This window comes from Oncorhynchus mykiss, chromosome 22 (genome assembly GCF_057628025.1).
Source record: "Oncorhynchus mykiss isolate SJ-2025 chromosome 22, ASM5762802v1, whole genome shotgun sequence".
In the NCBI taxonomy this organism is placed as follows: domain Eukaryota; kingdom Metazoa; phylum Chordata; class Actinopteri; order Salmoniformes; family Salmonidae; genus Oncorhynchus; species Oncorhynchus mykiss.
The window spans coordinates 5,330,350-5,356,021 of NC_143043.1; the positions used below are offsets into that span (position 1 = coordinate 5,330,350).

Genomic DNA, 25,672 nt, shown 5'->3' on the forward strand with positions numbered 1-25,672 from the left:
ACAAAAATCATTAGAGTTGCATCATGCAGCCTTAGAATGTAATAAAAATCTAAACATATAGCCCAACATTGAAATAACTTTAAATGAAGCATATAGGGGTAGCTGTTTCTTTGTTAACAGCTCAACACACAATAGCTGCATGTGTGCACTCCCTCAAATCGTTTGGAGAAAATATCCTTTCTATTTCATTCATCGATGTTCAATTGCATTCTTCATTCTATAAAAATAATAGAAAATAATGCCATAGAATTATAAGTAAATCTTGTCTGCTAAATGAACTAGTGTAGCCCACATGTAACAGTTTTATTGTGGTGAAGGAGAGGCGGACCAAAACGCAGCGAGGTTATATTGATTCATGTTTAATAAAAAAAGATAAACACGAACACTACAAAACAATAAACGTGGAAAACCAAAAACAGCCCTATCTGGTGCAAAACACAGAGACAGGAACAATCACCCACAAACACACAGTGAAACCCAGGCTACCTAAGTATGATTCTCAATCAGAGACAACTAATGACACCTGCCTCTGATTGAGAACCATACTAGGCCGAAACATAGAAATACCCAAAACATAGAAAAACAAACATAGACTGCCCACCCCAACTCACGCCCTGACCATACTAAATAATGACAAAACAAAGGAAATACAGGTCAGAATGTGACACCACATCCATATGGCATAGCCAGATCGGGGTCTAACCTAAGTACAACTCAGAGTATGTTATTCTGTTCTTCTGAAATAGACTACATTTTCTTCATATCATGTTTCTTTAAACCTGTCTAAAATACATTATGTATTTATTGGGATGGTGTATGCTATATTACATGGATTTATTAGACTTTTTACAATTTAGATGTTCCAAAGGTCTGCATCAGTGGATATATAGGCTTTTTTTTTTTTTTGAACTTGGTTGGTTAGCTACCTGCAGATTTATGCAGGGTAGTAACGTTATGAATTGGGATTATGGTTAATTGTTTAGTTAGCTAGCTACATATCTAAACAAAAGACTCCATCTATGCAAGTAACCTTTTCAATAGAATGTTCATGAGGTCACTGTGACAACTGTCATTAGACATACAGTGCCTTGCGAAAGTATTCGGCCCCCTTGAACTTTGCGACCTTGTGCCACATTTCAGGCTTCAAACATAAAGATATAAAACTGTATTTTTTTGTGAAGAATCAACAACAAGTGGGACAAAATCATGAAGTGGAACGACATTTATTGGATATTTCAAACTTTTTTAACAAATCAAAAACTGAGAAATTGGGCGTGCAAAATTATTCAGCATGTTTGACAGTGGGGATGGTGTGTTCAGGGTGATGAGCTGTGTTGCTTTTACGCCAAACATAACGTTTTGCATTGTTGCCAAAAAGTTCAATTTTGGTTTCATCTGACCAGAGCACCTTCTTCCACATGTTTGGTGTGTCTCCCAGGTGGCTTGTGGCAAACTTTAAACGACACTTTTTATGGATATCTTTAAGAAATGGCTTTCTTCTTGCCACTCTTCCATAAAGGCCAGATTTGTGCAATATACGACTATTGTTGTCCTATGGACAGAGTCTCCCACCTCAGCTGTAGATCTCTGCAGTTCATCCAGAGTGATCATGGGCCTCTTGGCTGCATCTCTGATCAGTCTTCTCCTTGTATGAGCTGAAAGTTTAGAGGGACGGCTAGGTCTTGGAAGATTTGCAGTGGTCTGATACTCCTTCCATTTCAATATTATCGCTTGCACAGTGCTCCTTGGGATGTTTAAAGGAAATCTTTTTGTATCCAAATCCGGCTTTAAACTTCTTCACAACAGTATCTCGGACCTGCCTGGTGTGTTCCTTGTTCTTCATGATGCTCTCCGCGCTTTTGACGGACCTCTGAGACTATCACAGTGCAGGTGCATTTATACGGAGACTTGATTACACACAGGTGGATTGTATTTATCATCATTAGTCATTTAGGTCAACATTGGATCATTCAGAGATCCTCACTGAACTTCTGGAGAGAGTTTGCTGCACTGAAAGTAAAGGGGCTGAATAATTTTGCACGCCCAATTTCTCAGTTTTTGATTTGTTAAAAAAAGTTTGAAATATCCAATAAATGTCGTTCCACTTCATGATTGTGTCCCACTTGTTGATTCTTCACAAAAAAATACAGTTTTATATCTTTATGTTTGAAGCCTGAAATGTGGCAAAAGGTCGCAAAGTTCAAGGGGGCCGAATACTTTCGCAAGGCACTGTAGCTGGTAAATTCTCTCTGGCTATCTACTCCGATTCCAGAGCACTCTTGTCTGAGTGTGCCAGAGCGCAGAATAATGCTCAACACCCGTTGAATATGGCAGGTGTCAGTAAAGGTCAGCAAAAAAAGCGTAATTAAATTGTTGCCAGCAGCACAGTTGGTCACCAACTGTAGAGGTCAACCGATTATGATTTTTTCAATGTCAATACCGATTATTGGAGGACCAAAGAAAGCCGATACCGATTAATCGGACAATTTTTTAAATGTATTTGTAATAATGACAATTACAACAATACTGAATGAACACTTATTTTAACTTAATATAAAACATCAATAAAATCAATTTAGCCTCAAATAAATAATGAAACATGTTCAATTTGGTTTAAATAATGCAAAAACAAAGTGTTGGAGAAGAAAGTAAAAGTGCAATATGTGCCATGTAAGAAAGCTAACATTTAAGTTCCTTGCTCAGAACATGAGAACATATGAAAGCTGGTGGTTCCTTTTAACATGAGTCTTTAATATTCAGAGGTAAGACGTTTTAGGTTGTAGTTATTATAGGAATTATAGGACTATTTCTCTCTATACGATTTGTATTTCCTATACCTTTGACTATTAGATGTTCTTATAGGCACTTTAGTATTGCCAGTGTAACAGTATAGCTTCTGTCCCTCTCCTCGCACCTACCTGGGCTCGAACCAGGAACACATCGACAACAGCCACCCCCGAAGCAGCGTTACCCATGCAGAGCAAGGGGAACAACTTCTCCAAGTCTCAGAGTGAGTGACGTTTGAAACGCACCAGCTAACTAGCTAGCCATTTCACATCGGTTACACCAGCCTAATGCTTGAAGCACAGCGAAGAGCTGCTGGCAAAACACACGAAAGTGCTGTTTGAATGCAGGTGAAAAAATATATACTTGTGTATTGATTTTAAGAAAAGCATTGATGTTTATGATTAGGTACACGTTGGAGCAATGACAGTCCTTTTTCGCGAACGCGCACCGCATCGATTTTATGCAATGCAGGACACGCTAGATAAACTAGTAATATCATCAACCATGTGTAGTTAACTTGTGATTATGAATGATTGATTAATTGTTTTTTTATAAGTTTAATGCTAGCTAGCAACTTACCTTGGCTTCTTACTGCATTCGCGTAACAGGCAGGCTCCTCGTGAGGCAGGTGGTTAGAGCGTTGGACTAGTTAACTGTAAGGTTGTAAGATTGAACCCCCGAGCTGACATGGTAATAATCTGTCGTTCTGCCCCTGAACAAGGCAGCTCTTGGAACCACCCATCCCGGATCCGGGATAATTGTATTTTTGAAATTATGCTTCACAGAGAAAACAATACAAGCGTTTGTGTAAGTTTATCGATATACCAACAAAACATTATATACACCTAGCGGCAGGTAACTTGGTCACGAAAATCAGAAAAGCAATCAAATGAATCGTTTACCTTTGATGAGCTTTGGATGTTTTCACTCACGGGACTCCCAGTTAGACAGCAAATGTTCCTTTTAGTCCATAAAGATATTTTTTGTATCTAAATACCTCCGTTAGTTTGATGTGTTATGCCTAGGAATCCACAGGAAATAGCGGTCACGACAACGCAGACAAAAATTCCAAATTATATCCATAATATCGACAGAAACATGGCAAACTTTTTTTATAATCAATCCTCAAGGTGTTTTTTTAATATCTATTCGATAATATATCAACCAGGACAGTTGGCTTTTCACTAGGACCGGGAGGAAAAATGGCTACCTCTCTGCGTTGCGCAAAAATCACACAGAGCCAACAACTGACCACTTACGCAATGTGGACGTTAACGCTCATTCTTCAAAATAAAGGCCTGAAACTACGTCTAAAGGCTGTAGACACCTTAGGGAAGCCACAGAAAAAGGAATCTGGTTGATATCCCTTTCAATGGGCAATATGGATGCATAGAAAGACAGGGGTTTCAAAATAAGAGTCACTTCCTGATTGGACTTTTCTCAGGATTTCACCTGCAATATCAGTTCTGTTATACTCACAGACAATATTTTTACAGTTTGGGAAACTTTAGAGTGTTTTCTATCCTAAGCTGTCAATTATATGCATATTCTAGCATCTGGTCCTGAGAAATAGGCAGTTTTCTTTGGGAACATTATTTTTCCAAAAATAAAAATAGTGCCCCCTAGCTTCCCACCGTACGTACCTAGGCCGTCATTGAAAATAACAATGTGTTCTTAAATGACTTGTCTAGTCAAATAAAGGTGTAAAAAAACTGAAAGAAAAAATGTATTGGCCAAATCGGCATCCAAAAATACTGATTTCCGATTGTTATGAAAACTTGAAATCAGCCCTAATTAATCGGCCATTCCGATTAGTCGGTCGACCTCTACTCTGGATAACATAAAAACAGCCTAACCAGCTCTGCTGGTCAGAGTGAGCTGTTCTCTCATGTGTCTGGAAGTAGCTACCAAGCTAGTTAATGTTAGCCAGTTAGCTTGGTAGCTTGACTGTTGTTGTTATGTCGGAACGCTCGGATCAAGCCTACTCCTCGGCCAGGGCTGCCAGTGTGCTCTCTGAACGCTCCGAGAGCGAAATGCTCTGAATTTACGAACTGACAATCTGACAACGCTCTGAGTTTACGAACGCCCAGAGCGCACTCTAGCACCCCAGATTGAATTTACGAATACACCTGTAGTATAAACCAGTCTTTAGTCTTGAAATCTTTGGCTGTTAAGTAAATGGCCTCACAATGACCTTGCATTATCATTAGCAGCTCGTCGTGTTTATTTTAATATCGAGGAATATTTCACTTTCTTTGGTCATAGGAACAACATGAATTTGTGCATGAGGCAGATGCAACTCGAGTTTCGCCGTAGAAGACAGTGTCTCTGGTCAGTCTCACCGGAGGAAAGGGAGGAGAGAGCAGGGACCGTGAGAGGCGGTGTCTCCGGTCAGTCTCACCAGAGGAAAAGAAGGAGAGAGCAGGGACCGTGAGAGGTGGTGTCTCCGGTCAGTCTCACCAGAGGAAAGGAAGGAGAGAGCAGGGACCGTGAGAGACGGTGTCTCCGGTCAGTCTCACCGGAGGAAAGGAAGAAGAGAGCAGGGACCGTGAGAGGCGGACCCTCTGTCTGGTCAGTCTCAGCGGAGGAAAGGAAGGAGAGAGCAGGGACCGTGAGAGGCGGACCCTCTGTCTGGTTAGTCTCACCGGAGGAAAGGAAGGAGAGAGCAGGGACCGTGAGAGGCGGTGTCTCCGGTCATTCTCACCAGAGGAAAGGAAGGAGAGAGCAGGGACCGTGAGAGGCGGACCCTCTGTCTGGTCAGTCTCACCAGAGGAAAGGAAGGAGAGAGCAGGGACCGTAAGAAGCGGTGTCTCTGGTCAGTCTCACCGGAGGAAAGGAAGGAGAGAGCAGGGACCGTGAGAGACGGACCCTCTGTCTGGTCAGTCTCACCGGAGGAAAGGAAGGAGAGAGCAGGGACCGTGAGAGATGGACCCTCTGCTGCTCTCTCTCTCCCTCTGCTGAGACTAATGCCGTGTTCAAAACAACTAGGTTCTCAGTAAAAAAAACGAAAATAGTTTTGAACAGGCATCCAACTCGGAATTCTCAGTCGGAAACTCTGGCATCTTTCTAGAGCTCTGACTTTCCGACCTGAAGATCACCGACGTCCTGATTTCACAGTTTTTTTTTTGCTCCCAACACCATGATTATCAGATGCAGGTCCAGTAAAATACAAAATCAAATTATTAGCAAATTATTTAAATTTATGCTCAGCTGTGCCTCGCAAGTGCTAAACCAACTGATCTATTTTGTTATCAAAGCTGGTGTTTTAAATATAATATGGTCTGAGAAGAACAATATTTACAGGCTTTGCCAACTGCACAAATCTCATTCCTAAATAACTGTTTTTATTAGGTTAAAGTAATTCTGAGCGGTAGATCTCGGCTTGCTTTTTGACTGTGAAAGTAATCTTGACTCAAGAAAAGGTTGGTGACCTCTGGTCTACACAGTATGCAGTGAGTGTGCGTGTGTGTCGCGCAGTGGACATGGATGGCAGCTACAGTATATCAGTTACCTGTAGAGTGGGTACATGCATGACCCTGGTGAAAGGAGACTCAAACATCATGGAGATACAGGAGCAGATGGTCACTACGATCATCACCCAGTCCAGATAGGTGACCAGCCCCAGGAGATCACTGAGGAATAAAGAACACATACAGGCACACAACACACACACGCAGGCATAAGCACTCACTAGTTTAGTAAGGAACACACACATGCAGATCCTTAGTAGACCCATCACTGCAGTGTGAGTTGTAAGTGGGCCATGCTACTTTGTTTCAGTTCTGATGAAATATGACTTATATAAAACCTCACACACAGACTGCATAATGAGTGGGATCATCTAAGGACTGTGATGGAGTGTGCATGCCTGAGTGTGTGTGTTCGCGTTGTTGCACATATGCATAGCTTGTGTTATGTGTCTGTATGCTAATGCGTGCATTGCGTGTGCTTGTGCTCGTGCATGTATCCGACCGCACTGCAGCCCTACAGCACCATCCCAGCTAGATCCATATGAAAGTCCCCTGGCAACCAGATAGAAATGAATTTCTCTTTGTTTGATAATCAGAGCTGGAAGCCTGGGAACCTGGGCAGAACTCTAATCAGTTTATGCAATGTTAAAAACCTATTTCACAACTTTTTAGTTTTTGCAATCTTCATCCCTCATAAGAGATTGGTATTGTTTTTAGATAAATAACAAGACAGAATAAGAGAAACAAGCCAATTATGCAATATTTACCCATCAACAATGGGAGTAGAAGACTTACTAAAGCTGGTGGTATTTGGAGTTCACCGCTCCTGTTATCGGATCTGTTTTGGATCTGGACAAATGGACAAACAAATAGACATGAAAACAGATTAGATTTTCTTTTCATGGCATGTGTTGCTAAAACAGTTTGGGTAGCACTTTACATTGCAGCACAGAATAAACGGGTATTAGCAAAGTAATAGAGTGCATTGAGCTATAGTAAATATGAATGTTTTTCATTGTTAGAGCCTTGTTCTTGAACACTTCTGCCTTGGTTGGTGCGCACCACCCCTTTTTCAATTTTTTGCTGACATGCAAGTCCCCCTAAGTGCTAAACTTATTACAACTCATCCGAAGACATTGTGCCGGTTTAACATGCTATTGCAATCATTGCCTGTGATTGGCTTGCCCTTAGATGTTAGACACCATATGAGTCTACAGCAATGAATGTATATATGAATGGACAAAGCCATCGATCACATGACACCATTCATTCCTATGTACAGACTCAATAGTTTCCCAAGTTTCAAGTGTTATTGTCACGTGCACAAGTACAGTGAAATGCCTATCTTGCAAGCTCTTTCCCAACAATGCAGTAATCAATATCAGTAGTACTACAAAATAATGTAAAGTAGAACAAAAACGTACAATAAATATACATAAAAAGAACACAACCCTGTATATAGTAAGTAAACTATATACAGGGTCAATGCCAAGACCATATCTACATGTGCAGGGACACTGGAGTGGTAGATATGTCATTTTAATGGCGTCAGACCAAGGCTCTGTGTCTGTCCTCATGCTCCTAGGCCTTAGTGGCGCTTTCATATCATTGATTACCACATTCTTTTGGAGAGACTGGATACCCTAATTGGTCCATGCAGACAAGTTCTTGACTAGTTTAGATCCTATCTGTCAGAAAGATATCAGTTCGTCTCCGTGGATGTTTTGTCCTCTGACAAAACAATCGTACGTTTCGGTGTTCCTAAAGGTTCCGTTCTAGGACCACTATTGTTTTCACTATATACAGTGCATTCAGAAAGTATTCACACCCCTTAACTTTTTCCACATTTTGTTGTGTTACAGCACGCATTTATAATGGATTAAATTAAGATTGTGTGTTACTAGCCTACACACAATACCCCATAATGTCAAAGTGGAAGTATGTATTTTTTTTTTTATGTTGACAAATTAATTAAAAATGAAAAGCTGAAATGTCTTGAGTCAGTAAGTATTCAATCCCTTCGTTATGGCAAGCCTAAATACATTCAGGAGTAAGAATTTGCTTAATGTGTCAAAATCAAAAGAAAGCAGACATTGAATATCCCTTTAAGCATTGTGTAGTTATTAATTACACTTTGGGTGGTGTATCAATGCACCCAGTCACTACAAATATACAGGAGTCCTTCCTAACTCAGTTCCCGGAGAGGAAGGAAACCGCTCAGGGATTTCACCATGGGGCCAATGGTGACTTTAAAACAGTTACACACACAAGACGCAGGCCTCATTTTGTTCCTAGAATTTCTAAGCAAACAACTGGAGGCAGGGCTTTCCCCTATAGGGTTTCTGTATAAGCACTTCATGACAACTGTTGATGAAAAAGCCTTATAAATACATTTGATTGATTGCTGTAAGGTAAGGTGACTAGTAGTGATATGCTTTCCCCTCCTTTCAAGACGATTCGATACCTATCTAAATAAAGGGAGCTACGATATCATACAGGAATGAAGCGTATTGGTTTGAAACGATTCGGTTTGATTGGAGAATTAATCGACTCGGTTCGATGCGATACGATGCACTAACACATCCATTTTCCATTTCTAATAAAAATCTGTGTGTTTGCACTGTGTGTGTGTATGTACTGTGTGTGTGTGTGTGTGTGTGCGTGTGCGTGTGTGTACTGTGTGCGTGATGTATGTATGTATGTCTATGGTGTGTATACTATGTAGGCACCTGATCTGAGCCATAAGGGATACTAGGTATCTACCACCCCACTACTACTATCAGATTAGGGAGGGCAATGTAGTCTATGTTTTTTGTCTTTGGTTCCGAAATTACAGATTAAGCGTTTGAGCTAGTAGTCTATCAATATTTATTGTTTACAAATGAGCTATGACATATTCAATTAATATGTAGCACAACTTTGAATTTCACCCCGATCTCAATACCAAATGGTTTTGACCATTTGGACATTTTTAGTGAGCTTCTTTTCTCTTCCCGCTTTGGCCATGCAGTGCGCCTTGCAAAATGATTCCTCATTATGAAATGAACTTTACCCTGTATGTCAAAAAATGACCATACACATAACTATTGCTGATGGTGAACCTGAACAATTAAAAAAGTATCGTTTTCAACAGTGCATAGATACTAATAACCCAGCAAATGACATTGTCACTCAACTGTCACTCAACTAATAAAGCCTAATATTGCGCAAGCCATTTTAGCATTTGAACAGGCCGCCTACCTCGCACTCTTCAGAGCGGAGCTGGGCAAAGTGTGCGGTTTGACTAGGCTACTGATATTCCCTAGGTGTGTTTGGCATGCTAAATTACTAGGTATTTTCAGAAGGTAGAAAGAAAGAGCCCAAAACATTTCTAATTTGCGATACGCATCGTTTGAAACGATTTTCTGACCGATGCATGCTACATTTGGATCGGTTTTGGGGTCCGCAGACCGATGCAGTCGTATCTTAAACATTTGAATCAGGGACCGTATCAGTGAATCCTTACATCCCTAGCGACTAGGCATCAGGATTATGATAAACAGAGTTGCAGTAGCGCATATGATGATTGTATGTGTGTGGGTGTGCGTGTGTATTGTCAGTATGAATGTGTCTACGTTTTATGTGTGTGTGAGCAAATTAATTGTGTGTGTGTGTGTGTGTGTGTGTGTGTGACTGTGTGGAGTCCTGTGAGTGTGAATAGTCAGTGCAAAAATAATCCATTAAATAAAAGGGTCAATGCAGATAGTCAATTGAATAGAGCATTGAAGCCAAAGGAAGTCGGTTAAGATGGCGTCTCATGGAGACATTACACAGTTTAAGCTACTCCAGGAACCCTCTTATTGAGTAACTCAAGTTGAAGTCCGACCAGGGTACTGCAGGCTGCCATTAGCAACTCAATTATCCTTATAACTCTTTCTGTGTGCGATTGAAAAATAGTCAGTTCAAGGACCATCTGGTGTAATAGAAACAATTATTGGCACCATGATTGTCTTGTAAATTTGTTTTATTAATACAATGACTGACCACAGAGATGGCCATTTTTCTATTCAGTATAACGGGGGATCCTGTTTTCTGAAAATAATGCCTGCAGTACCGTGGTCTGCCTTGAACTTCCGTGGGGGCAGTCGTTCTCCTCTGGTCTACAGCGTCAGAGCAAGTAATCGTCTTAACTTACGCATTGAAGCGTGCCCGCACTACAGTCCTACAGAAGTTTCTGAAGCGGTGCTCTCTCCCCACAATGAAGAGAGGTTTGTCAAAGTAAGGATGGTTCTCCCTCAGTTCCTCTTCCTGGACCTTGCTGCTCACACACACACACACACACGCACAAACAAAGTTACACACACACACACACACACAAAATGTAAACAGACACAATGATAACAACACATAGGTAACACAGGAAAAGAAGACATGATCATTTCATTCTGTCCTTAAAATGCAGGGTAATTTGTCAAACAAATAATGAAGCAAACTTCAAAGGTTCAAGGGTGGAGCAAAGGACTTAAGTTGCTAAGAGTGGGAAGATATGAAACGGTTGCTAAGAGTGGGAAGATATGAAACGGTTGCTAAGAGTGGGAAGATATGAAACGGTTGCTAAGAGTGGGAAGATATGAAACGGTTGCTAAGAGTGGGAAGATATGAAAGGGTTGCTAAGAGTGGGAAGATATGAAACGGTTGCTAAGAGTGGGAAGATATGAAACGGTTGCTAAGAGTGGTAAGATATGAAAGGGTTGCTAAGAGTGGGAAGATATGAAAGGGTTGCTAAGAGTGGGAAGATATGAAACGGTTGCTAAGAGTGGGAAGATATGAAAGGGTTGCTAAGAGTGGGAAGATATGAAACGGTTGTAGATTGATGATTTACTGTAAATTGGTGAGTGGCCTGTTCTGTGTTTCTTTACTGGGCACAACACCCTGTGTGTGCATGTATGTGTCTGTATGTGTGTGTGTGAGAGAGTTGTGTGTGTGTGTGTGTGTGTGTGTGTATGTGCGTGTACCGCTTCATCTCGGCCTGCTCCTTCTTCTCCTGGATCATCTTGATCTCACTATCTTCTCGCTGGGCGTTACGATAACGCACTGTACTGGAATGCTACAAGGGAGAGGAAAGAAGGGTCAGGGTGTGTGTGAGTGTGTGACATTTTGCTATGTCTAGGGGTCCTAGCCTGACTACCTGCTCCATAACCTGATATAACTGTGTGTGGCGTGACAGTAAGAGTGAGTGGACCGGTGTTGAATGCATGTCCTAGGGTTGTAGTGTACTTACCTGGTGCCAGTGCGATCTCTGCTCTGACTCTCGCTAGTCGGCCAGCCAAAGCAGCATGCAATGTTCATGGTGACAAAATAATAATATGTACAAAAATAAACAAAAATGCATGCCATGACAAAAGGTAAGATGCCAATCACCCACACCACACCCACATACGTACACAAAGTCATTATTAGTGATGGGCACCAATATGGAACATGATGTCAGTTTGCATTAATAACATTGCAACTGTGTGGGCTTCCACGGCTTTGTGAACTCCAGACAACTTCTTGCTGATTGGGTATGTGTGAATGTTCTGGTGGCCTAACCTACCCAACAATTTGAAGCCCATTGATGGCCAATCAGCAGGCAACTAAATATGCCTGCAGGAAAAGTAATGTATGTTCTTTTACAGAATAGTGTAGGTAAACAGCAAGTACACCGATATCACTGATCACGTCTTACTGGCGCTCGCCAAGCATCTGGCCTTGGGCTGTTGCCCACTAGGGATGGGATGTGGAAATGTACGTGTCCTGTTCAACTAAGCATTAAATACCTCCATTATTAACAATGTGTGTGTGTGTGTGTGTGTGTGTGTGTGTGTGTGTGTGTGCGTGTGTGTTTCTCACATCTTGTGTGAGTGTCTCCAGGGACTTTCCTCTGCTGATCCTCTGACTAGTGGAGCCATGTCTCAGAGACCTGGAGAGAGCACAGGGTCAAAGGTTAAGACATAGCTTTGAAATATACCATTGGTGTGAGATTGTGTGTGAGTATATGTGCATGGTGTACATGCTTGTCTGCTTTTGCATGCACATTAGTGTGCGTGTGTGTGTGTGCCCGTGCGTGAGTACACATGCTTGTGTGTGTACCTGCGTTCTTGGCGTATATGGTGTTGGACACTGAGGATGGAGCGCTCTTTCAGTGGTTGGCCCTCAAAGGATCCACTCAGCATACGCTGTCTGGTACAAGCCCTGAAACACACAGAACAAGAGACACATTCACAGCACAGTGCAAATACACACAACATAGTCAAAATAGACCAAAAATAGATAGTGATGGGGCCTCAAAGTTAAAGAGAATGGATGGTAAGAGGAGGGTTGCCGGTTCGAATCCCTGAACTGACAGGGAGAAATCTGCAGGGCACCTGGAGCTGGCACCTGGAGAGTTAACGACTTCAATATCCCATATACTTCATACTGCCATTGTGCCCTTGAACAAGGCACTTATACGCTAAAAGCTCCAGGGGCAGTCCCAGCCTGTGATGTGTGTTGTGTGTCAGGTTGGGTACTTTGACAGCAAAACATGAAAAATATCCATGCAACTACACCTCTCTTCCTCCCCTCAGCAGTCAAACAGGCTATTCATCCAAAGCAGGCCCTATTCACATTATCATTCTATATTAGTTACTCTGGCGATTAGGACATCCTGTTTAAGTGAGGTAATTGCAGAGTCATGTTCCAGAACCCAGCTAATGACTAACTGGACTTCAGCAGTGTGTGTGTCTGTGTGTTGTTTGTGAGTGTGTGAGAAGGATTGTGTGATTGAGAAAGATAGAGAAAGAGAGAGAGAGAGAGAGAGGGTGGGCGGGCCAAATGATACATGTGATGACTTCAGATGTAGTGTCTGTTTGGCAGCTACCGCCGTGCCAGATGTTTAATCCTCCAATTACTAGATCACACAGGTGAATCTGTCAGAAGGGTGTGTGTGTCTGTGTGTGCCCGTGCGTGAGTACATGTGCTTGTGTATGTACAAGACCTGCGTTCTTGGCGTATATGGTGTTGGACCCTGGGGACGGAGCGCTTTCAGTAGTTGGCCCTCAAAGTATCCACTCAGCATACGCTGTTTGGTACAAGCCATGTGTGTACATGTTTGTGAAGGTAATGCATGCCAGAGAAATAATGGCAATGCTCTGCTGTGTTCCCTTTGACTCTTTGAGAATTGTATTTGTAATATCAGCGGCTAAATCAGGCTTTTTAATTTGTGGGTCTCTCCTCAGGATGGGTGTCCTTTGGAATAAGAACATCAGAAGTACTACACGATTTCTCTATAATGGCAATTGATACAGAAAACCAGTGGAAATACACAAAAACAATTTGTAACACTTTCTTTAAAGGTTGCATACATTAAGCAATTATTATCAGCATAGATTAAGCATTCACAGCATATTCATGAAGGTGTAATTAACATTGATAAATACCTTTAAAGGAATATCTCAATCAACAAATTTCTATGAAGGTTGAATGTTGAGAAAAGTATGTTGTTTCACAGGAATTTAAGTTCTAAAAATAGTCTGTCTATGAAATCAGGCACTGTATTGCCTTTCCCCGGAACATGTTTCTTCCAAAATGAAACATTGGTTCACAAAAATATTGTTCTCATATATGAATGTTATTTAACATTGAAAATCATAGCAATGTGACATTTTGATTTTCAGTAACTCACACATTTAACATTTAGGTTGTTATTACGAAGTATTTAGTGTTCTATAATTTCATGTCTATTGACTGCGGTGGAGGCTCCTCAGAGGAGGAAGGGAGAATAATCCTACTCAGTAAAACATAAACAAGTTATCCTTTTTAGAAAAAACAATACTACATTGTATTTATTTGTCATTTTTTTATTTCACCTTTATTTAACCAGGTAGGCCAGTTAAGAAAAAGTTCTCATCTACAACTGCGACCTGGCCAAGATAAAGCAAAGCAGTGAGACAAAAACAACAACACAGAGATACACATGGGAAAAACAAACGTACAGTCAATAACACAATAGAAAAAATCTGTATACAGTGTGTGCAAATGAAGTAAGGAGGTAAGGCAATAAATAGGCCAATAGTGGTGTACAAAAGAGCAGAAAAACTAAAAAAATATGGGATGAGGTAGGTAGTTGGTCGGATGGTCTATTTACAAATGGGCTGTGTACAGCTGCAACGATCGGTAAGCTGCTCTGACAGCTGACACTAAAAGTTAGTGAGGGAGATATGTCGCCAACTTCAGTGATTTTTGAAATTCATTCCAGTCATTGGCAGCAGAGAACTGGAAGGAAAGGCAGCCAAAGGAGGAGTTGGCTTTGGAGATGACCAGTTAAATATACCTGCTGGAGCGCATACTATGGGTGGGTGTTGCTATGGTGACCAGTGAGCTGAGACAAGGCGGGGCTTTACCTAGCAAAGACTTATAGATGACCTGGAGCCAGTGGGTTTGGCGACGAATATGTAGCGAGGACCAGCCAACGACAGCGTACAGTTCACAGTGGTGGGTAGTATATGGGGCTTTGGTGACAAAACAGATGGCACTGTGATAGACTGCATCCAATTTGCTGAGTAGAATGTTGGAGGCTATTTTGTAAATGATATCGCCGAAGTCAAGGATCGGTAGGATAGTCAGTTTTACGAGGGTATGTTTGGAAGCATGAGTGAAAGAGGCTTTGTTGCGAAATAGGAAGCCAATACGAGATTTAACTTTGGATTGGAGATGCTTAATGTGAGTCTGGAAGGATAGTTTACAGTCTAGCCAGACACCTAGGTATTTGTAGTTGTCCACATATTCTAAGTCAGAACCGTCCAGAGTAGTGATGCAAGTTGTGCGGGTGGGTAGCGATCGGTTGCATTTAAAAGCAGATGGAGCTACGGAAGGAGTGTTGTATGGAGTTGAAGCTTGTGTGGAGGTTTGTTAACACAGTGTCCAAAGAAGGGCCAGATGTACACAGAATGGTGTCGTCTGCGTAGAGGTGGATCCGAGAATCACCCGCAAAAACAGCAACATCATTGATATACACAGAGAAAAGAGTCGGTCCGAGAATTGAACCCTGTGGCACCCCCATAGAGACTGCCAGAGGTGCGGACAACAGGCCCTCCAATTTGACACACTGAACTCTATCTGAGAAGTAGTTAGTGAACCAGGCGAGGCAGTCATTTGAGAAACCAAGGCTGTTGAGTCTGCCGATAAGAATACGATGATTGACAGAGTCGAAAGCCTTGGCCAGGTCGATGAAGACGGCTGCACAGTACTGTCTTTTATCAATGGCGGTTATGATATTGTTCAATGGCGGTTATGATATCGTTTAGGACCTTGAGCGTGGCTGAGGTTCACCCGTGACCTGCTCGGAAACCAGATTGCTTAGTGGAGAAGGTACGGTGGGATTCACTTGGCTTTCGAAGATTTTAGAAAGGCAGGGTAGGATAGATATAGGTCTGCAGCAATTTGGGTCTAGAGTGTCACCCCCTTTGAAGAGGGGGATGACCGTGTCAGCTTTCCAATCTTTAGGAATCTCGGCCGATACAAAAGAGAGGTTGAACAGGATAGTAAAAGGGGTTGCAATAATGGTGGCGGATCATTTTTGAAAGAGAGGGTCCAGATTGTCTAGCTCAGCTGATTTGTACGGGTCCAGAATTTGCAGCTCTTTCAGAACATCAGCTGTCTAGATTTGGGTGAAGGAGAAGCGGGATGGGGGGGTTTGGGCCAGTTGCCGCGGGGGGTGCAGAGCTAGCTGTTGGCCGGGGTTGGGGTAGCCAGGTGGAAAGCATCGCCAGCCGTAGAGAAATGCTTATTGAAATTCTCGATTATCGTTAAATATATTTACCTGTCACCAAATAACTGATTAAAACACACTGTTTTGATTGCAATGAAGGTCTACAGTAGCCTCATCAACACTCTCTGGGGTAGCACCATGCTGTAGGTTGAGGACAGCTATTTTCCGTCCTCCTTTGGGTACATTGTCTATAATACAGAACCTAGGAGGCTCATGGTTCCCACCCCCTTCCATAGACTTAATTAGGATGACTTCTGGAGGACATCCTCCTACCTATCAGAGCTCTTGCAGCATGAACTGACAAATGATCAGAGAATTAATGAGCTAATGAGCTAGCTAATTTAGCCGACTCAAACACCCAGCAAAAAAAGAGAGGAATGTTATTTATGTTGGATAGCCTTAGCCAGCTAGCTAACACTGGAACTCTTCAAGTAAAGGTAAGCTATTGGTTTTATAAATTTATTGCCGCCTGGGCCCAATGGTGTAACTGCTAAACTGCTTGCTGTACAATTTACTGCGTGATTGTCTCGGGTTTACTAACGCATTAAGCCTGACTTGCAGTCGTCATTCCAATTCTTCCCAAAGGTGTTGGATGGGGTTGAGGTCAGAGCTCTGTGCAGGCCAGTCAAGTTCTTCAACACCCATCTCGACAAACAATTTCTCTATGGACCTCGCTTTGTGTACAGGGGCATTGACATGCTGAAACGGGAAAGGGCCTTCCCCAAAGTGTTGCCACAATGTTGGAAGCACAGAATCGTCTAAAATGCATTGTATGCTGCAGCGTTATGATTTCCCTTCACTGGAGCTAAGAGGCCAAGCCGAAACCATAAAAAACAGCCCAGACCATTATTCCCTCTCCACCAAACTTTACAGTTGGCATTATGCATTCGGGCATGTAGCGTTCTCCTGGCATCCACCAAACCCAGATTAATCCGTCCAACTGCCAGATTGTGAAGCATGATTCATCACCCCAGATAACATGTTTCCACTGATGGCAAGCTTTACACATCTCCAGCCGACGCCTGGCTGATCTTAGGTTTGTGTGCGGCTGCTAGGCCATGGAAACCAATTTCATGAAGCTTGCGAAGAACTGTTCTTGTGCTGGCATTGCTTCCAGAGGCAGTTTGGAACTCAGTAGTTTGTTTTGTGAGCATGCGTCACCTAGCACTTTGTGGCTGACCCATTGTTGTTTCTAGACATTTCCACTTCACAATAACAGCACTTACAGTTGAAGTCGGAAGTTTACATACACCTTAGCCAAATACATTTAAACTCAGTTTTTCACAACTCCTGACATTTAATCCTCATAAAAAGTGCCTGTCTTAGGTGAGTTAGGATCACCACTTCATTTTAAGAATGTGAAATGTCAAAATAATAGTAGACAGAATTATTTATTTCAGCTTTTAATTATTTCTTCACATTCCCAGTGGGTCAGACGTTTACATACACTCAATTAGTATTTGGTAGCATTTCCTTTAAATTGTTTAACCTGGGTCAAATGTTTCGGGTAGCCTTCCACAAGCTTCCCACAATAAGTTGGGGGAATTTTGGCCCATTCCTCCTGACAGCACTGGTGTAACTGAGTCAGGTTTGTTGGCCTCCTTGCTCGCACATGCTTTTTCAGTTCTACCCACACATTTTCGATGGGATTTGAGGCCAGGGCTTTGTGATGGCCACTCCAATACCTTGACTTTGTTGTCCTTAGGCCATTTTGCCACAACTTTGGAAGTATGCTTGGGGTCATTGTCTACTTGGAAGACCCATTTGCGACCAAGCTTTAACTTCCTGAATGATGTCTTAAGATGTTGCTTCAATATATCCACATCATTTTCCTACCTCATGATGCCATCTATTTTGTGAAGTGCACCAGTCCCTCCTGCAGCAAAGCACCCCCATCACATGATGCTGCCACCCCCATGAGTCACGGTTGGGATGATGTTCTTCGGCTTGCAAGCCTCCCCCTTTTTCCTCCAAACATAACGATGGTCATTATGGCCAAACAGTTCTATTTTTGTTTCAACAGACCAGAGGATATTTCTCCAAAAAGTATGATCTTTGTCCCCATGTGCAGTTGCAAACCGTAGTCTTGCTTTTTTATTGCGGTTTTGGAGCAGTCGCTTCTTCCTTGCTGAGCGGCCTTTCAGGTTATGTCAATATAGGACTCGTTTTACTGTGGATATAGATACTTTTGTACGTGTTTTCTCCAGGATCTTCACAAGGTCCTTTGCTGTTGTTCTGTGATCGATTTTCACTTTTTGCACCAAAGTACGTTCATCTCTAGGAGACATAACGTGTCACCTTCCTGAGCGGTATGACGGCTGTGTGGTTCCATGGTGTTTATACTTGCATACTATTGTTTGTACAGATGAACGTGGTACCTTCAGGTGTTTGGAAATTGCTCCCAAGGATGAAACAGACATGTGGAGGTCCACCATTTTTTTTTCTGAGGTCTTGGCAGATTTCTTTTGATTTTCCCATGATGTCAAGCAAAGAGGCATTGAGTTTGAAGGCAGACCTTGAAATACATCCACAGGTACACCTCCAATTCACTGAAATTATGTCAATTAGCCTATCAGAAGCTTCTAAAGCCATAAATTACATTTCTGGAATTTTCCAAGTTGTTTAAAGGCACAGTCAACTTAGTGTATGTAAACTTCTGACCCACTGAAATTGTGATACAGTGAATTATAGGTTAAATAATCTCTCTGTAAACAATTGTTGGAAAAATGACTTGTGTCATACACAAAGAAGATGTCCTAACTGACTTGCCAAAACTATAGTTTGTTAACAATACACTTGTGGAGTGGTTGAAAAATGAGTTTTAATGACTCCAACCTAAGTGTATGTAAACTTCCGACTTCAACTGTACAGTTGACCAGCGCAGCTCTAGCTGGGCAAAACTTTTTACGAACTGACTTGTTGGAAAGGTGGCATACTATGACGGTGCCACCTTGAATGTCACTGAGCTCTTCATTAAAACCATTCTACTGCTAATGTTTGTCTATGGAGATGTCATGGCTGTGTGTTCGATTTTATACACCTGTCAGCAACAGGTGTGGCTGAAATAGCCGAATCCACTAATTTGAAGAGGTGACCACATACTTGTTTTATATATAGTGTATGTTGACTATGACTTTAGAACATTTGGTGACAACGATGTAGGCTGTGTATAGCGGTTAGCTGTTTCACAGACCACTGCACTGATGTTCACAAGCAAAGGGAAAAGGTTAGAGGAGGGGGAGAGCACGTAGATGTGAGAAGGAATTATACAATGAGCAAAGTGATGATGCTGTTTGTATGTGGCTGCTATGAAAGTGAACTGTGTGTGCAGGTGATCAGGGGTGTATTCATTCAGTTGATTCGGTTGAAAAACGTTTCTTAAACGGAAGTAAACGTAACGAAATGGTGACAGACCTACCTGAATTTGTCCAATAGAAACTCTTGTTTTGGATTATGAATGAAAGTCATCCAATATGCTGTAATAGAAATAAGGCAATGCTCATAGTGATGAACAAAACCGGAAATTTCTTCTCTGTGACATTTTGAAATCTGATCCCTGAGACGACTAATACAATTAATTATGGACAGTCATTTTCAGCTATCTACAGTGTCTTGCAAATGTATTCAGACCCATTGGATTTCTTCACATTTTATTGTGTTACAAAGTGGGATAAAATTTGATTTATTAGTCATTTTATGTCAACATCTACACAAAACAGTCTGTAATGTCAAAGAAAAATGTGTTTTGTTTTGAAAAAATGTATATATTTCTTTAGAAATAAAATTGAGTCATTGCATAAGTATTCAGCTCACTTAGAAACACCTTTGGCAGCATTTACAGCTGTAAGTCTTCTTGGGTAAGTATCTAATATGCTGACCACAACGCTCACGTCGCGTGCGCGAGCGTTGCAAAATAAATGTACACATACATGTTATTCAATCATTGCACCCACACTGCTCGCGCGCGTCAACGGGAGTCTGTATTTGGCTGTTATTGTTGAAAACACTATTTCAGATGCAGCATGGTTGGCTGCTTAGCTAGCATTGCTAATGTTAGCACCAAAGATACAGACTTCAATCACGAGAGACTAGGATTCCATAGAGATTTGCCATTCAATATCATAATAAATGTTGTGTTCTAACAAGCATACATGTTGTTTGGACTGTTGTTTAAGATGAAACTCGGTTGTTATTATGGGAATTGCCAAGAGTGGTGCAAAACTGTCATCAAGTCAAAGGGTGTCTACGCTGAAGAATCTCAAATATAACATGTTTTGGTTACTACATGATTCCATGTGTTATTTCATAGTCATGATGTCTTCACTATTATTCTACAAAATAAAGAAAAACCCTGGAATGAGTAGGTGTGTCCACACTTTTGCCTGCTGCTGTATACAAACAGCACAATAACTGGTATTAAGTGGTGGAATTGTCCTTGAATGTACATTCATAACGCATCTATTTCATTAGTGACAATTCCTGGAAATTATACAACTTTTTAAAAGTAAACCATTGAGGTTGAGAGGGTTCAGCACTTCTGTAAATGGAAATATAAAAACCTATTTAAGGTATATTCGTCCGTTTCAATTTGTTAATTTATGCTTCTAATTTGTTCTTATTCTTTTCTTTCAGAAGCAGAAAGATTGAATGGATCAAGGCTTCAAAGGGCATTAAAGACCAGCATTAACAGTCTCCAAAATGATATCAAGGAAGAGAAGAAAAAAAATCACAACAGTCCACCCTCTGCAAAATGATGGACGTTGCTGGCACAGGGGCACTGAGTGTCCTTGGATATAGCAAGGTGATTCTTGATGCTTCCAGAACTACACAGTCTATCAGTCACGCACTTCAGACTTGGAAGTGAATGGTAGGAAAATAAGAACATATATTTGGTATGACCTAACTGCCACAGTAAATCTGATGTTTCTGTCAAATAAACAGAATGACTGGTGGTGTCGGTGGTGTGGCTATGAATCAATCATTCTTACCGGAGGATTTTGTTGATAGTAGTTTCCTTCTCCAGGAGGTTGCGAGCTCTGATGCTGAATATTGACCTGCGGAGCTTTGTAGAACAGATGTTGCAGACTAATTCTTTGAGAAATTTGAAAAGTGTTATCAAATACAAACACATTTCATCTAGCAGCAAGCAAACATCCCCATATTGTATTGATCGCCCTCCAACCGTCAGATAAAATGTTGTGTTATCACTACGGTAAACATCTGTTTTTGTTTGTGTGTGTATGAGAGGCAGAAAGATTGTGTGTACCTTCTGGCTTAAGGTCAATGTACTTGTTGTGAAGCGTGGTGGAGTGTGTATGCCTGCGTGCATGTGTGTGTATGTGAGAGAGAGAGAGACAGTGCGTGTACCTTCCGGCTTCTGGTTGATGTTTTAGTTGTGGACTGTCGGAGTGCGTGTTTGTGCGTGTGCGTCTGTGTGTCTGCGTGCGCGCGTGTGTATATACCTTCTGGTCGATGTATTTGTTGTCTTCTATGGCGGATCGCTTGGAATGGTCACAGGAAGAGGAGGATGCGGAAGGAAGGCGGCGGAACAGACAGCTGGTGTCCTGCTGCTGCCGATCGATGAACTGCTTCATGAAACTCTCCCTGTCACACACACAGAGGAACACATTCCGACTGACTGATTATTGTGACAAAGTGATGGGCTGGAGAGAGAGGGAGGTCTGCGAGAGCGTAGGGCTGTGCACTAATCAGCTTTTAAACATGGACTGTATTACTGTATCATCGTATTGCATCATCCTAAAAGGGTTACGGTTCAGTATTCCAACCTGTAGAAACAAGGCTTCTACTATGAGGAAATGCCCTAATTATAGTCCTATACAGGGTGGCTGCTAGCTGCTATTATTGTGGATTGAAAACCTACCAAGAGGTTTTGTGGTAATACAGTATTTAATAGAAACTGCAGAGACAAAATTGGGGCTATCTTAAACCAACTTGCCCTTTTCTGAGGGAGAGTGACATGGCAAACGAGAAGGATTGCATTATCGACAAGGAACGTGCAAGTAAGCATTTCATTGGATGATGTGTATCCCGTACATACAACTAATAAAACTTGAAACTATTGTTAAACTATAAAGAATTTGTTGACCTGAACCCAGGCCATAGAAGTTCTGTCCTTTGTTGTGTCCCCTGATGGATCCCAGTTAGGGTACCTGATTCTGGGCACAGTGAAATCAGAAGGCAGCTTGGAGATCTTGACCATCTGGGGCCGATTAGGAAACTTCTCAAAGATCCTTAGACGTAGGGGCAGCTTCTCTTTGGTATCTGCGTTCGCCTCACTTTGCTTCAGCTACAGAAAGAGAGAGAATGGAAATAAGATTTAGGGACAGAGAGGGGAAATAAGTAGACTTGGCATAGGGATAGAGAGAAGGAAAGTGGTCTGCAAAGAGGGAGAGAGTAGACTTAGCTACAGAGAGAGATTGACATCTCATTCAGCTCAGAAGAGAGGGATAGTGGAGAGAGAGATAGTGACTTTTCGGTAAAGGGAGAAAGGGATGCGGGACACTTCACTTTGCCATACAGAGAGAGGTACACACTTCACTTTGCCATACAGAGAGAGGAACACACTTCACTTTGCCATACAGAGAGAGGAACAAACTTCACTTTGCCATACAGAGAGAGGAACACACTTCACTTTGCCATACAGAGAGAGGAACACACTTCACTTTGCCATACAGAGAGAGGAACACACTTCACTTTGCCATACAGAGAGAGGAACACACTTCACTTTGCCATACAGAGAGAGGAACACACTTCACTTTACCATACAGAGAGAGGAACACACTTCACTTTGCCATACAGAGAGAGGAACACACTTCACTTTGCCATACAGAGAGAGGAACACACTTCACTTGGAGAGAAGGATGGAGTGAGAGAAGGAAAGAGTGGATTTAGCTGCGGAGAAAAAGAGTAGACTCACAGCTACAGAGAGAGAGAGAGACTGACATCTCATGTAGCTCAGGAGCTAGGGATAGTGACTTTGCAGTAAAAGGAGAGAGGGATACAGTACACTTTAATTTGTCATAGAGAGACAGAGAAATATACTTCACTCGGAGAGGATTTCCACGTTCTTATAGCTATTGTTGGTTTAGAGAAATGGTAGGGTAGTTTCCACAACAGTTGAGAAATACAATGATCCATGGGTAAGACAAAGGTGAGGGATGGGAACATACATGTCTGGCTCTAGAGAGTGTTTTTAATCCAGGACTTAATCTGTGTTTGAAAACCAGCCTACTGTGTAAATGTTACTAAAACCGTTGGTTCTCACAGACAGACCAGTGTTCCAGTAGGCTTTTCCTAACAGCTGGTCCCTGACTTGTCTCCTACAGGTCCCAGATTTGGTCTTAGGTGACAATGCACCATATATCTTCCATCCCCGTGTTCCCATTCAAGCCTTTTCAGGTGACTGATTTTAGATGATATAAAACAATATCAAATGCATTTCCTATCTCTATATTGGATTTTACACTAAATCTGTATGTTGTACTTCTACAATAATGTATGAACTCACATCATGTTTGGCAACTAGTAAGTGCCATTAATACAATACAGTGAGAATGTACATACTTTCACATTACTTTCATTAACTTGTATTAGCATATTATGGTCAAGATCCTTGGTTGAAAAAGGAAAGATTACATTTAGGTAGAGAATGGATGTATCAAATGGATGGTTGGGACTTCTGGAGACAGATTAAGTTCCCTCAGACACTGATCTAAGGGAAATGTTGTATAAGGTCCTGATTGGGGGAGAGTAAACTGATCATAGATCTGTGGATTGGGGCAGCTTCTACCAAGAGTGGAATATATCTGTTGTGTCAGGGTGCAGTTGTACAGTTCTGCCTGTAGATGGCAGCCACACTCTTGCAGTCGCACACACACAATACTTCTACGGCTTGGTGGTGTTCAACTTTGATGAAGTGGGTTTTGGTTTGGGGCTGAGAGTACGCACACACACACGCACGCACGCACACATGCACGCACGCACGCACACACTCCTACAAACCAATCTGTGAAAACCTACTTACGTTTGAAAAAAGAAGAATGAAGGAAGCAATGAAAAGGAAAAAGAAAAACAGATTACATTGGAAAGGCTTATGCAAGAAGCCTAAACTGAACAAAATATGTATGAACACACAAGCCTGCACAAGGACAGATCAGCCAAATAAAAACACATTACAAATGAATGGGTGAAATTATATCAATAGAAATTCATTTAATTCCATAAGAGAGAAGCTGACTGATAAAAAATCCATGAGCTGAATTCTTCTGTCTGGGAGACTGGAGGTCAAGCAAGTTTGGTTGGACGGTGAATGAGCGCATATCATTCTGGGCATAAAAACAGCATCCACCACTGTCTCATTTGTGTGTGTATGTGTGTGTGTGTGTATCTGTTTGTCGGTCTATCAAACAGAAAGAGCCCCAGGTATAAAAATAGAGGAAAATGTAATGGAAATCTGTCTATCCACTCCTTCTGCCCGATTTGAACTTGGTACTGTAAAATGTCTGTTTTGCTTTAGCCATGCGGTTATTGCAGAATTTGTGAGAAAGAAAAAAATGTCATGCAATGATAATTATCGCACACACACACACACACACACACACACACACACACACACACACACACACACACACACACACACACACACACACACACACACACACACAAACTTAATTCACAATAAGACTACCAGAAGGTAAAGAGAGATAAAGACAGACAGAGGAACTATTCCGATCCTCACGTTCATTGGTGTTTGGTGGAACTACCTGGTTTTGCATGGACCTAAGATAGGTTATCTTAGTCGGATGGAAGCTTATGGGGCTGGGAGCATAGAATTACATATTAAAATGAATTAGGATCTCTGTGGCTAGCAGTGTTCTCGACAGCTAAAAGGGAATACCATTGATCCCTCTCATCAATACCTTGTCAAGAAAACAGGGGTGGCTTCATACCTTCTCACTGTGCTACATACAGCCTGTACTGTACTGTAGTGCACCTTTTGTAGAGTTTGCTCTAGTGAGGAGTGAAAATGGAATATGTTATTGGCAAAAGGGCAGAACCAATGGCACCAACTACACAGACAATCACACACACAGTTGAGACAATTCATTGGTTGATTGATTGACCTATTACTTGTGTAAATTCTGCCATATGTCACAAATCAATGTTCTAAGATTGCTAAATTCTGTGACATGAGAACATACACTGCATGACCAAAAGTATGTGCACACCTGCTGATCGTAACATCTTATTTCAAATTCATTGGCATTAATATGGAGTTGGTCCCTACTTTTCTTTAAGAAGCCCTCCTGTTCTCCACTCATTACCTGTATTAACTGCACCTATTTGAACTCATTACCTGTATAAAAGACATGTCCACACACTCAATCAAACAGACTCCAACCTCCCCAAAATGGCCAAGACCAGAGAGCTGTGTAAGGACATCAGGGGTAAAATTGTAGACCGGCACAAGGCTGGGATGGGCTACAGGACAATAGGTAAGCAGCTTGGTGAGAAGGCAACAACTGTTGGCGCAATTATAAAAAAATGGAAGAAGTTCAAGATGACGGTCAATCACCCTCGGTCTGGGGCTCCATGCAAGATCTCATCTCGTGGGGCATCAATGATC

At 41.8% G+C, this 25,672-nt stretch overlaps 1 protein-coding gene across 4 annotated transcripts in view; it reads right to left on the minus strand.

The window, feature by feature from the left end:
• Nucleotides 1–25,672, minus strand: part of nalcn (sodium leak channel, non-selective) — a 289,782-nt gene that overhangs the window by 35,558 nt on the left and 228,552 nt on the right. For 2 of the 4 annotated variants that reach the window (XM_036958510.2, XM_090215167.1), the window contains 10 exons: nt 22,197–22,333; nt 21,489–21,630; nt 21,015–21,088; nt 12,369–12,470; nt 12,129–12,198; nt 11,518–11,550; nt 11,252–11,343; nt 10,432–10,554; nt 7,053–7,106; nt 6,299–6,419 (listed from right to left, as the gene is read on the minus strand). In XM_036958510.2, coding sequence (XP_036814405.1) covers nt 6,299–6,419; nt 7,053–7,106; nt 10,432–10,554; nt 11,252–11,343; nt 11,518–11,550; nt 12,129–12,198; nt 12,369–12,470; nt 21,015–21,088; nt 21,489–21,630; nt 22,197–22,333 — 948 coding nt within the window. The remainder of the gene's footprint in view (nt 1–6,298; nt 6,420–7,052; nt 7,107–10,431; nt 10,555–11,251; nt 11,344–11,517; nt 11,551–12,128; nt 12,199–12,368; nt 12,471–21,014; nt 21,089–21,488; nt 21,631–22,196; nt 22,334–25,672) is intronic. The other 2 variants (XM_090215168.1, XM_090215169.1) reach the window with 1 other exon arrangement.